The sequence below is a fragment of the Trachemys scripta genome, chromosome 1, assembly GCF_013100865.1.
Source record: "Trachemys scripta elegans isolate TJP31775 chromosome 1, CAS_Tse_1.0, whole genome shotgun sequence".
Classification (NCBI taxonomy): Eukaryota; Metazoa; Chordata; order Testudines; family Emydidae; genus Trachemys; species Trachemys scripta.
The window spans coordinates 112,940,071-112,953,292 of NC_048298.1; the positions used below are offsets into that span (position 1 = coordinate 112,940,071).

Here is a 13,222-nt window from a genome sequence, read left to right on the forward strand (position 1 = left end):
TGTGAGGCAGTCCACTGCCCTCCCCCGCCCCCGTGCAATGATTAGAACAAAATGCAAAGTGATGGGAAGAGAGGGATTGTGGAAGGGAGCAGAGAGGGAAAACCTGTGTGGAGAGAGTGGAAGGCTATGAGATTCATGAAAGTAATGGTAACCAGCCAGATTCCAGTTGAGTTCTGTGCAAATCTTTTTTTATATCCTTAGTGTCTAACAATAGCATTGTATACTAAAGACGTAAGCATAGTTTTACCCAGTTGCAGCTCCTATGTCTCATAAGATAATTAGATATCTACCTCAGTACAAGCCATATTTATATATATTTAGACACCATTTTGTACAAGTTACTTGTTTCCTCAAACATCAAGCGAAAGGAGTGTCTTTAAGCAAAATGATGTGAAATGAAAACTAAGAAATCATATAAGCAATACTGACTATAATATGTTGGCACTATGATATCAAGGAGCTTTATAATACTAAGTTATCCAATAAGCTTAGGATGACCAGATGTCCCAATTTTATAGGGACAGTCCTGATTTTGGGGTCTTTTTCTTATATAGGCTCCTATTATCCCCCACGCCCTGTCCCGATTTTTCACATTTGCTGTCTGGTCACCCTAAATAAGTTTACAGCACAATGAGCTTTTGAAGAAAAAGAAAAGGTACCAGTAATAAATACTTATGAGAGGCAGTTAACATAGTTCAGCTAATTCAATGAGAGATATTTCCATAAATTATAAATGAGATTGTCAATAAACCACTCTTACCCTTATTGAAAGAGTTACTGGATTATGGTTTCCTGTTACATTATATGGATTAAACTGCGTAGTAAAATCTCTCATGAATTCTGGTTTTAGAAGATAGCCACAACAACCGTTGTCCATAAATTTTCCATTTTGCAGCTCCATTTGTAGTCCAGGTGTCTGGAAATTTAAGGCCACTGTAAGAAAAATAATATTTTGAATATTGCAGATGACAATGCTTCAGAATTAACCTAACACTAGTTGTAGTTTAAACGGCTATTAAAATGAAATAATAATAGACTGTCACATGCAGGATGCCATTGTCTTCACATGTAGGACACTGCTATCTTTTCAGTTTGGTAGTAGACACTAAGGCAGTGTTCTGCATTATAATAATAAATAATTAATGGCGATATCCCATCTCCTAGAACTGGAAGGGACCTTGAAAGGTCATCAAGTCCAGCCCCCTGCCTTCACTAGCAGGACCAAGTACTGATTTTGCCCCAAATTCCCAAGTGGCCCCCTCAAGGATTGAGCACACAATCCTGAGTTTAGCAGGCCAATGCTCAAACCACTGAGCTATCCCTCCTCCCATTGAAAGGCCTGCAAGCCAGTGGCAGTGCCATGGACCCTAAATGAGGCTCGCTAAGTTCCCTGTAAGCTGCATGGCCGCACAGCCACGTAGCAGGTTATAAATATCTGTGCAGCAGCTCTAAAGGGCTGTGTGGCAGGGACCTAGAGAGGAGAAAGGTAGGGGGTGGGTGGGAACTGGGGAGGGGAGTATGTTGGGGCTTGCAGGGCTGCTGTGGGCCTCTCCCTTGGCCCCAGAGCTCCCTGCTGCTGGAGGGGAAAGAAGGGCCCTCCTCCGGAACTCCATGCTGCCTGCTTGCAGGGGACAGGGAGAGGCCCCTCCCCCGGAGCTAGCTGCTGCCGGCAGGGAGAGGGCTGGGGGAGTCTTCTGGCCCTAGCCCCGGGACAGCCTGCCTGCACCCCAAACTCCTCATCCCCGGCCCCACCCAAGCCCACACCCCCCAGCCAGAGCCCTCACCCCACCCTTGCATCCGAACCCTCTGCCCCAGCCCTGAGCCTCCTCCTGCACCCTGAACCGCTCGTCCCTGGCCCCACCCTGCAGCCCTCACCCCCGCACCCCAACCCTCTGCCCCAGCCCTGAGCCCCCTCCCACATCCCAAACCCCTCACCCTAGCTCCACCCTAGAGCCCTCACCCCCAGCCAGAGGGGTGAAAAGGAAACAGAGGAACAAATTGACCAACGAACATTTGGACTGCCTTACTCGGATTGCGATGACAGCTTACAAATACTGCATGAACAAAGTCAAGGAGGAACAGGCACACTTTTGCTCATCAAGTTTTTAAAGTAAATTTCACATTATTCTGCTCTTAAAAGTTTACTCGCATAGATGCCTTTTTAATTCCATATATTTTCCTGGTTATTATTTTATAAAAGAAGTATCATTTTATTGTACAAATAAACTTTGTTTTAGTTACATGAGTGGCTCTGTAACATGACATCATTAAGGAGTAGTAAGCAATGTGTTAATTTAGTAGTTGATGTGGCGCTCACAATGAAGGTTTTTTGCCAAAGTGGTCCCCCACTACAAAAATAGTGAAGAACACTGCACTAAGGAATTATCCATGTACCATGAGTGCGAGTGTGTGAGCGTGAAAGCGTTCCCCTCTGTTCTCTGCTATTGCACTGTATTCTGTTCTTTCCATATACTTTACAAATGCAACCCTTGGGAAATACTTCAGCATCTTTTGTCTAACTTCTGCACTTAGGATGACCAGACAGCGAGTGTGAAAAATCAGGACAGGGGGTGGGGGGTAATAGGAGCCTATATAAGAAAAAGACCCCAAAATCGGGACTGTCCCTATAAAATCGGAACATCTGGTCCTATCTGCACTGCATCTATAAATGAACCCCTGCTCAGTGAAGTTCTGCTGTGGAAGGGGAAGAGGCACGACTGTGAGCCTGCATGTGGCAATTGTAGTGATTTAATAAAAAATGGGTGTCACTTTTGGCAAGACGGCCAGGAAGCCCAAGAAGTTTCAAGTTTAATTAAAAATTTTCATTGCAAATATGTTTATGTATGGTGAGGAATGATTGTGAACACTTTTTAATTGCTGTGTGAACAAAATACTTCCTCAGAGGTTAAGATGCTGATTCTTATCAGTTCACACCTGTCAAATTTTCCTTTTCCCAGTAGCTCAGAACATTTTCTGTTTGCTGCAGCTGCAATGTGGAAATAAAACAGTGCACTTCTTAGCAAGATATTATAATTCATGAGATAAAGCCAACACTTAATGAAATTTTTTCTGTTCCAGCATCTTGGAGTTTCTTGTTCATATTCATCATGGAAAATTCACTAGTCAAACAAGCAAAGAACTAATATGACATGTATTAAACAGCATGATGATAAAAAGGTATTTACTCGATGTCCTGACAGCTATAAAACGAGGCCTTTAAGTACTACAAGTCACTTCTAATAATAATGCAGGATGAGAGCCTTATTCTGTGTTCCATGAGATACTCCTGAGGGCATTCTGCACCAAAAAATTAAAAATTATGTGCACAATATTTTGCGAAATTCTGCAAATTTTATTTGTCAATAAATAAATGCAGAGGCTCCAGCATGGCAGTGGGGAGCAGATGCCACTGGCTGTATGAAGGTGGAAGATCCACCGTGCAGCCCTCCTTCCCCTTCCCCCCCCCCCCGCCACGACACGGACTCAATGGTGAGGCTGCCCCCGACCCTGACACAGCACAAGGCCTGGGCCTGCCCCAGAAACACCCAGGGGCCATGCCCCTCTGTGCCCGGTGCACTAGGTGTGGAGCAGGATCCAAGTGTGGAGGAGCTCAGTGTCGGGGGAGTCAGGTGGGGGGTGAGAGGATTCTGTGTGGTACAATCTGGGTGCAGGCAGCTCACTGGGGGGTCTAGGTGTGGGGGGGATCTGGATGCACAGAGGCTCATTGGGTGGGTTCCAGGTGCAGGGGCAATCGGACTCTGCAGGGGCTTCTAGGTGGAGGTTGTTGGGGCTCAGCAGAGGGGTTTGGGTGTGAGGTTCTCAGCAGGGGGGCTCCGGGTGCTGGAGGAGTGGGGCTTGGTGGGGTGGGGGTCTGGGTGCAGCTAGTTGGCAGTCTGTGGTGTGGGGGTCTGGATGTGGGGACTCAGGGTGGTGCAGGGGGTGAGGCATCAGGGTGGGGGTTTGAGTGCAGGGAACTCAGTGGAGGGCTGTCTGGGTGCAGGGGGGCTCCAGGTGCAGGGGAGCTCCAGGTGCAGGGGTTGAGGTTCAGTGGGGTGAGGTTTGGGTATGGAGGACTATGGGGGTTCTGGATGTACCGGGCGAGGCTTGGCAGGGATGTCTGGGTATGGGAGGTCCGGATGCACAGGGGTTGGGTGGATGGGGGAGCAGCTTCCCGTACAGTGACCCTTCCCCCCACAGCTGAGGAGTGATGGGGGAAGGAAGCAGAAGAGGATGCTGAGCTTTCTGCAGTGGGGGAGGTTCTGGGGGTGGGTCTGACACAGCCCAGCCACACCTTGCAGGGGAAGAGGAAGTCCCATCCTCTCCTGCCTCTAGGCCAGCCAGGACTAGCAGCTGATCTCGGCTCAGGGTAGGAGCCACTGGCTCGAGTGTCCCCAGCCCCTTGGTGATTTACCTCTTTGCCAGCTGCTCTGGGTGTCTGAAATGTTGTACCTGTGCTACTAGTGAGTGAGGCATGACTGCTCTTGCAGCTTTTCTTTAGTTCCCTGTCAGAAAGTCATTTTATTGTGGGGAAGCAAAGAAATCTGCAGGAGACATGAATTTGGATTCCCCAGGAGTAATGAGAGAATACAATCTACTAAATCAATATGTAGTAAATTTCAAAATTCTTTGTCTCAAGGAGAAAATGCAAGAAGTTTGGATCCTTGTTCCTTACAAAAACTTCTTCACCATTTAACCGATTCACTTTTGATTTCTGTAGTGATATTTATAAAGCATCCAATTGTTTATGATTCGTACTGCAAGAAACCTGGAGTTCATTTAATCCTTTCATGTCAGATTCAGATTTTAAAAGCAAGATGCCAGTACTAGCAATGAATGCACTGGAATGTTTACTACCTAGGAATTATAACATAAAGTAGGTCAGCATGTCTTTTGTGATGGTATAGTTTAAAGTGTGCAGCTGATGTGAATCAAGACAAAAACAAAACAGTGATGGCTTCAAATAGCAGTGAAAATTGCAAATGTTTTTTGTAACTTCCGCATGATGAAATAAACTACCTGAATGTACATAATGAAATTGCTGCTAACTTTGCCAAGCTTCATAAACTGCTAAACAGAAAAAAACTGATTTAACAAGCATAACAAGCAATGGGGAATATTTGATGGTGTCTTGTATTAGGTAACATACTACTGAAGTACAAACATAGAGCAATACTATTGTGAATTGATACACCAGAACATCAGCACTGTATTTTTACTTAATTTTTTGCCTCAAATTAGAAATGAAAAATGTACTGAGGATAAGATTCTTAATTTAGCCATTAAGGTCAATATGGCTACATTTGTGTAATTGAGATAAGATTTCAGTTGAAGATTTCTGTTTTACTATATACGTATATGCTCAGCTTTTATTTCCTAATCATTCAGTGAAAATATCAGCAACGTGACTGGTGAACTTGGCCTGTCCTGGCATGTCTATTATTCGATCGTGCCTGTCTGTGAACAGTAGCTGAAAAAATTCCCATTCTGATTGACTGGATTAAAGAAAGAATACAAGTTTCTATTGTCATCCCGGGTTCTTAACTTTCTTTTCTAAATGGACCATAACAAGACAGATGCCCCGGCAATACTGAAACTAAACCAACAGTTGTCAAGGGGAGCAAGAACACATGAATTTGATTCCACTCCCTTTCTCTAATCCTCTGTTGAACCAAATTTGTGCAGTCACCTTAAATCAGTTCTCAAGCACAAAGGTAAACAGACCTGCATGAACTATTGCAGCAACACTGAAGATCTACAGGAAATGGTGCAAAAGATTCTGGGGCACATCTGAGGAGGGCAGGATGTGAAAGGAAGACTGTGGCATCAAAATATGAAAAGGACTGAGAAACCTTGCTTTAAACTAATATTTTCAAGTAGTTACATGTAATTGACCTAAAGATCTGGTTATGGAATAGCAGCAAGGACATGAACAGTACTAAGCCAGGCTTCTCCCCTTGGTACACACTTTAAACATTTGTAGACTATTAGCGTGCTTCCTCTTAAGTCAATCCCTCCAGCCTCCCAATCATTTTCATTACTCTTTTCTGAACTTTCTTCAGAACATCAACATCTTTGTAGATAAGTACCGAAAAGGCATGAATCTCCCTAAGGCTTGAGAACACAGAGACTTCAAGGTCCACTGAATTTGTTTCATGTGGAGATATACCATGGATATTAAAAAACTCTGTTGCAGCTGTCAGGCCCTGTAATGGGGTATACAAACCCTACACAAGTGGAGAAGGGGTTAAGCAGCTGCTTTGGACCCAGGCAGCAAAGCGCACATGGCTTGGAGGAAGAGCTAAAAAGGAAAGCAGCTCAGCTCAGGAAGGCAGCAGACAGTGGAGGTGAACTGACCTGCATTCTGAGCCCCTCAGAAGGAGCTCCAGCTATCTGCAGTATGGCTGTAATAAAACGGCCAAACTCAAAGGGAAGAGACTTGTGAGTCTCAGAAGGTCTGAGACGTTATCTTTGATTCCAGGTATGTAATGCCTTTACTTTACCTGTTGAGAAAGAGGGATCTTTGAGAAAAGGGAGTGATTGGGGGAGGCAGCAGTATAGCACTTTGGTGGTACAGGACAGAGCTGCTTACACTGGGCCCTGGATTGGAACCTGGCAGACAGGGTGAGCCTGGATTCCCCTACCAACACCTACGGGGTGCCAAAGGCAGAAGCTGACCCCCAAAACAAAGAGTCTAAGGAAAAGAAGTGTCTGAGGACAGAAGGGTTAAGATGCTGAGACCTCAAGCCAGGGGGAAGACCTGGAGCCCCTGCACCTAGCCCAGGGGGCTGCCCCAACTGCTGGACTTTTTATATACCCCAAAAGGGGATGGCATAAAACATGTAACCTGGCCAGAGGACTGAATCACAGAAGGGGCAGACCACCTCAGGACCAGAGTGGCTGCCAACAGGGAAGTGCCAGGAAAGAATAGAACCTGCCACACCCTGCTCAACCATGGGGTGGGCCACTGTGGTGAGCGGTCCCCTTCACAGGCCCTACGTCAACATCATCCTTGCAGATACCTGCTGGCTCTGGCAAATCCTACCAGATGTAAAATGACCTGAATCCTAACTAGAGTTCAATTCAAAGGCTTTGAATTAAGGCATGTCTGTCAGGATTCCAATGTATTCCAATTGTCTTTTCAGCTAAATCCATGCCTTTGAATAGTTTAGCAGGGACCTAGCACACCAAAGGTGGCATAATATATCCATGGATTCCTTCCAGCATGCTGCCCATGAACAGCCAGTTGTCCATCTGTATAGTTATGAGAACTCCACCAAGCACTTTGTGAATACATGTGGTACCAGCTCCAGCCCAAAGAAAATACAAAGAATTTGTAGCAGTGTTCATATATGACAATATCTGAGATACCTCATGTGCTTAAGAAGTATATCCCGTACTACTGGCGTTTGCGTGGCTCATAGCCCATTGCTGTAATCTAGAACAGTGGTTTTCAATGTTTTTTTCATTTGCAGAGCCCTAAAAAATTTCGAATGGAGGTGCGGACCCCTTTAGAAATTCAACCTGTGGTCCATGGACCCCTATGTAGAAGTCTTTGACTGAAAACTGACTGAACAGAATTCAACTATAAATGTTGCACGTGCTTGGCACGGGATTTGACACAGCATGAGAAAGGGCGCTAAATTGTGGGCTTCTATGGTAAGAACAGCACTTCTGGATTTTGACCTGTAGGTGGGGATATTCACATACTTTTCATTGATCAGAAAAACAGAATACCTTTTCTGGGATCTGAAACTTTCTTTTCATAGTCACCTTTTTGTAGACTCCTTAGAAGTAGTCTGCAGATGCTTAGGAGTTCAAGGACCACAGATTGAAAACCACTGGTCTAGAAGAAGTATGATAGGGTATACGTAGAAATGCAATTTTGAAAAAAAAAATTACCATGTAAAATTTTAGGTCTTAGATGTCAGGGAATTGGGCAGTACCTAGATTAAAAACCCATGTCCTCTTTTGCAAGGTCTTGATGAGCTTCTTTGCCAGGAGACATTGAACTCTGGGCAATCTCACTTCCTGATTTTGCTGAGCTTGAAGGTGGAACTTTGAAAGAATTTCTCTGTAATGTGCTTTGTAGCCCCGCCAAACTGATAATTTATTTTGGCTGTTTCTAAAGCCTTGGAGATTTTTACTGTTGTGTGGCTTTGAACCTCTGACATATGCTGGAAAGGAATCCAAACATGCTAAGTCTGGGACTATCTCTACATTAGGACATTTTAGGAAAAGATTCCCATTGGTACTACCATGCTACCACCAGAGAGAATTTGGGTGTAGGAAAGACTCCAGAAGCTTCCAGTGTTTTTACTACTATGTCAATTAAACTTGTTCCTTAGCTCTCCCATTCAGCACCAAAAGCCCCTTGGTATTGGCACCCACACCAAAGCCACAGATGAGTTTGTTTCAGATGGACTCATTATTGACTCAGAGAATGATATCAGCACAGAATCCTTCACATTGACCACTGAAGTGTATTAGGAAGACTAAAGCTAGTCTTTTCTGAGTCTGCATAGAATCAGAAGACTGAATCTCACGCAGCTCAGAGGATTTCACCTTCAAAGCTTCCTTAAAACAAAGCCTGAAAGCTGGCAGTCCAGGATGTCAAGGACTTTATACACCAAACACTAGCTAGGGGATTGGCCTTCCCCCCAAGAGGACAAAGCAGTGAGTTACGGTCTCTGGATCTAGGAAAACAGAGACTGCATTTTAACCTAAGGCTGGGTCCACCATATCACCATCACCAAGCCAAAGTCAGTCCAGCAACTAACTCCATAACTATGAAGAAAGTTCAAAAACTGACTTAAAAACTAAGAAAATTACTCAAAGATGACACCCTTAACTAACACTAAAATTCGAAAAGTAATGATTTACTATGGGAGTTTTAGAGAAAAAGTGAGATTTCTGAAAACCAAACTGAGGTCTGGGGTTCCTTGGTTCACAGGCAACTGTGGTTGGAAGGCAATCAGGGGTGCTGTATGTCCCATATATAACTTTGGTCTATGAACATTTGGTGCTGCAAGACGCTCATATGGCACACAGTGGGCACTGCTTCTAGAAAGTTCCAGTAGTCTCGCATCACTGGCGTGCATCCTATTGGTGGCAATGAACGGAGGCCACCCTGAAGAAAAGTACCTTAGAATATTATTTTTTTGTGTTGTAATAAATATAAAGAACAAGTAATCCAGCTAAACAAATATTCCCATTGGGATCTTTACATTGGCCTTTTTTTCAAAAACTTTCTGTGATTTTTAGCTGTGCTACATAATGCTGTATTTAACACGGTTGTTTGTTCTGGGCTTTTTTTTTTTTTTTTTTTTGTATTTGCTATACATAATGGCAAAGGGGGAGATTCCAGCTATAAAAATGAGAGTTTGGTGACCTCCAATGGAAGTAAAGCAGCTAACTGTCTTTTGAACCTTTAAAGTCCCTCCCAAATGTTTTAAATTGTATGCGAGCCCCAAGAATACTATATGTGAGTGAGCTGAAGGCTGGTGGTTACATCTCCAACAATTACTTCAGTCAGTTAGGTAAGACTTAGTCAGTCCAGGGTCAAGTAGCATCTATTTAATATTTTATTTTGAATATATCCAACTAAAAATGAAAAGATAAGATTAATATTATCCTAACTATGGGCCAAATGCAAAACTGATGGATTAAAGTCAATGGAGCTATGTCGATTTACCATCAGCCTAGGATCTGATACACTTCCAGTCTTCAACAAAGAACAAGATAGTCAGCTAGGAATCCCATCTGGTTCTGCAGTTTGGAAGTGGCACACAATATAGGCTATTAGGACACTTATAAAAATTACCCAGGCCTATAAGTGTTATATAGTCTTCTATAAACAGATAATATAGTGTTACCATATCTAATTAATTTTGCAAGTAAAGAATGGATTTTGTGAATAAAAGAAACTATGATGAAGAAATATATTAATTTATAACTGATTAAAGGCATCACTTTTGGAACCAACAAGGAAATCAAACATTCAGGCAATATCTTGAGTCTCCTAGATCTTATTATGAATGGATACATTTCTTAGTTTGTTGGTTTATTATAAGCATATGAAAATATGTTTAAACAAAGCTTACTGAAGCTGCAATGATCATGGTGCACTGCGGTACAGTTCTATTCCCAAAAGACTGCCATCTGGAAGAACTGCTCCCAGACGTTAAGGCATATAAAATGTGTAAGGTTGGACCTAAGAGATGTCAGAACAAGTTCATGGCAGCAAAGAACATTGTTTTTTATTAAAAGTTTTTAGTGGATAGTATGTAAGTATACAATTATGTGTCAGGAATCAGATGGCTCCAGGCATTGTCACCTGGCAACCTGGGGTGGGCCGGGAAACACTCACTAAGTGACTGTGCTCCCTGATTGGACAGGAAAGCCTGTTGATTATCGTTTAGCCTTGTAGTAGCCATAGCAGCACAACTGCCACTCAATGCATTCTGTGCCGGCAGCTGTAACAGACATGCTTCATGTACCAATCCTTGCTCTAATTTGCACTTGTTTCCAATCCTAGTTTCTACCTCCCTACGGACACCCCAGTCCTGACTCCTGGCTCTGATCTCTGGCTTGTCTCCTGACCACAATTCACGTTCTGTCCTGATTCCTGGCTCTGACCATCGACTTGTCTTCTAACCATGATGCCAGTTCCGCCACCTGGCTCCACTCCAATCACTAGGCCTGACCACAAGGCTGCAGCGCCTACACCCTGGAATGTTACATTATTCAATCAATCAAAAGAAGAAGGGAAGAGACTCTCCCCTAAAAAAAGGAACAAATTGAAGGTAGGAAAGGTGGAGAAGAGAAGAAAGAAACAAAGAAGTGGAGAGATCATCTACAAGGTGTTGGAGAACAAAAAACATTTGAAGTGGTACAATGATTGAGAGTTTTACAGTGTATAACAATGGAGCATTGATTATACATCTTAAGAAAAACAAATATGCGTCTGATCTAGGGCTGTCAAGCGATTAAAAAAAATAATTGTGATTAATCGTGCGATTAATCGCACTGCTAAACAATAATAGAATACCATTTATTTAAATATTTTTGGATGTTTCTACATTTTCAAATATGTTGATTTCAATTACAACACAGCATACAAACTGTATAGTGCTCACGTTATATTTATTTTTGATTACAAGTATTTACACTGTAAAAAAACAAAAGAAATAGTGACAGGTTTCAGAGTAACAGCCGTGTTAGTCTGTATCCGCAAAAAGAACAGGAGTACTTGTGGCACCTTAGAGACTAACAAATTTATTTGAGCATAAGCTTTCGTGGGTTACAGCCCACTTCTTCGGATGCATAGAATGGAACATATATTGAGGAGATATATATACACATACAGAGAGCATGAAAAGGTGGGAGTTGTCTTACTAACTCTGAGAGGCCAATTAAGTAAGAGAAAAAACTTTTGAAGTGATAATCAAGATAGCCCAGTACAGACAGTTTGATAAGAAGTGTGAGAATACTTACATATAAACAAGAAGCAGGCAGCATTATCTCCTGCAAATGTAAACAAACTTGTTTGTCTTAGCAATTGGCTGAACAAGAAGTAGGACTGAGTGGACTTGTAGGCTCTGAAGTTTTACATTGTTTTGTTTTTGAGAGCAGTTATGTAACAAAAAAAATCTACATTTGTAAGTTGCACTTTCACGACAAAGAGATTACATTACAATACTTGTATGAGGTGAATTGAAAAAAACTATTTCCTTTGTTTATCATTGGTACAGTGCAAATATTTGTAATCAAAAATAATATACACTTTGATTTAAATTACAACACAGAATACAATATATATGAAAATATAGAAAAAAATACAAAATATTTAATAAATTTCAATTGGTATTCTGTTGTTTAACAGTGCAATTAAAACTGTGATTAATCACAATTAATTTTTTAAATCGCGATTAATTTTTCTGAGTTAATCGCATGCGTTAACTGCAATTAATTGACAGCCCTAGTCTGATCCTCAGTGATCCCTTTACCCTATCAGTGGTATAATGGGAGTCTCGGTGTAAATGGGTATCACATCCAATGTTTTCAAAATGTTGACATGTTATTTCTTTTGTATGCCACCCTTTCCAAGACTGCCAAATCACAGTTCATATGACCAGTCCTCTACATAGAAAGATATTGAAGTTTTCTATATCTGCAGCCAGAGTTTCTTAGGGCTGGTCTACACTGCGGGGGTGAGGGTGGGATTGATCTAAGATATGCAACTTCAGCTACGTGAATAGCGTAGCTGAAGTCGACGTATCTTAGATCGATTTACCTCTGGTCTTCACGGCGTGGGATCGACGGCCACGGCTCCCCCATCGACTCCGCTACCGCCTCTCACTCTGGTGGAGTTCCGGAGTTGACAGGGAGCATGTTCGGGGATCGATTTATCTCGTCTAGATGAGATGCGATAAATCGATCCCTGATAGATCGATCGCTACCCGCCGATCCAGCGGTTAGTGAAGAGGTACCCTTAGTCACTAGGGAGTCACACAGAAGCCAGTACTCTTGTTAATCACAAAGATCCAGAGACCTTGGAATTGTCTCCCATATAAATAGCTGTGGTATGCTCGGGACCATCTATTGGAGGATGTGAGAAATACAATTTATTCACCATATATGATGTAACAGCATAGCTTCCAGAGCCTTATAGTACCAACAGACATCACTGTCCTTTATCCCAGCTTATATATCCTTGTAGGAGACCAATGGGACTTAATTATATATCAATAGTAACCATTGTAAAAGGGCTGCATACACATATAAGAAGACTTGGTCCCTGCTCCAGAGTTCATGTACAAGTGAGTATGGAAAAGGATAGGTGGGGATGAGGAGGTAGGCAGGTAATATGACAATGTGATTATATAGACAAGCTAAGTGCAAACTTGATATTTCCAAATAACTTTAAAAATGGAAGGTTTGACGGTGGGTTGGGATGTGGGAGTTGCTACTGATCTATCCACTATTGTTAATTGACTGATTTCTTGTAGGCATCACAGCAGTTGTGGGTTCTGAAGAGGGATATGAAGGAGAAAAGCCTTATAGACTAGTTTAGAGTGAATGAGACATGGAAGGGAGATATGGAAGAAAGCACCAAGATGAAGACACTAGTGAGAGACATGGACAAAGAGTCAGATGAGCAGGGCCGGCTCCAGGCACCAGACACCCAAGCACATGCTTGGGGCGGCACCTGGTAAGGGGCGGC

The 13,222-nt window shown here is 42.8% G+C and overlaps 1 protein-coding gene across 1 annotated transcript in view; it reads right to left on the reverse strand.

Annotated features, from left to right (window-relative positions):
• The window catches only part of PLCZ1 (phospholipase C zeta 1), a 136,860-nt gene that overhangs the window by 15,703 nt on the left and 107,935 nt on the right, over positions 1 to 13,222 (reverse strand). The window contains exon 11 of the mRNA XM_034782037.1: positions 761 to 933. Within this exon, the coding sequence (XP_034637928.1) occupies positions 761 to 933 (173 nt within the window). The remainder of the gene's footprint in view (positions 1 to 760; positions 934 to 13,222) is intronic.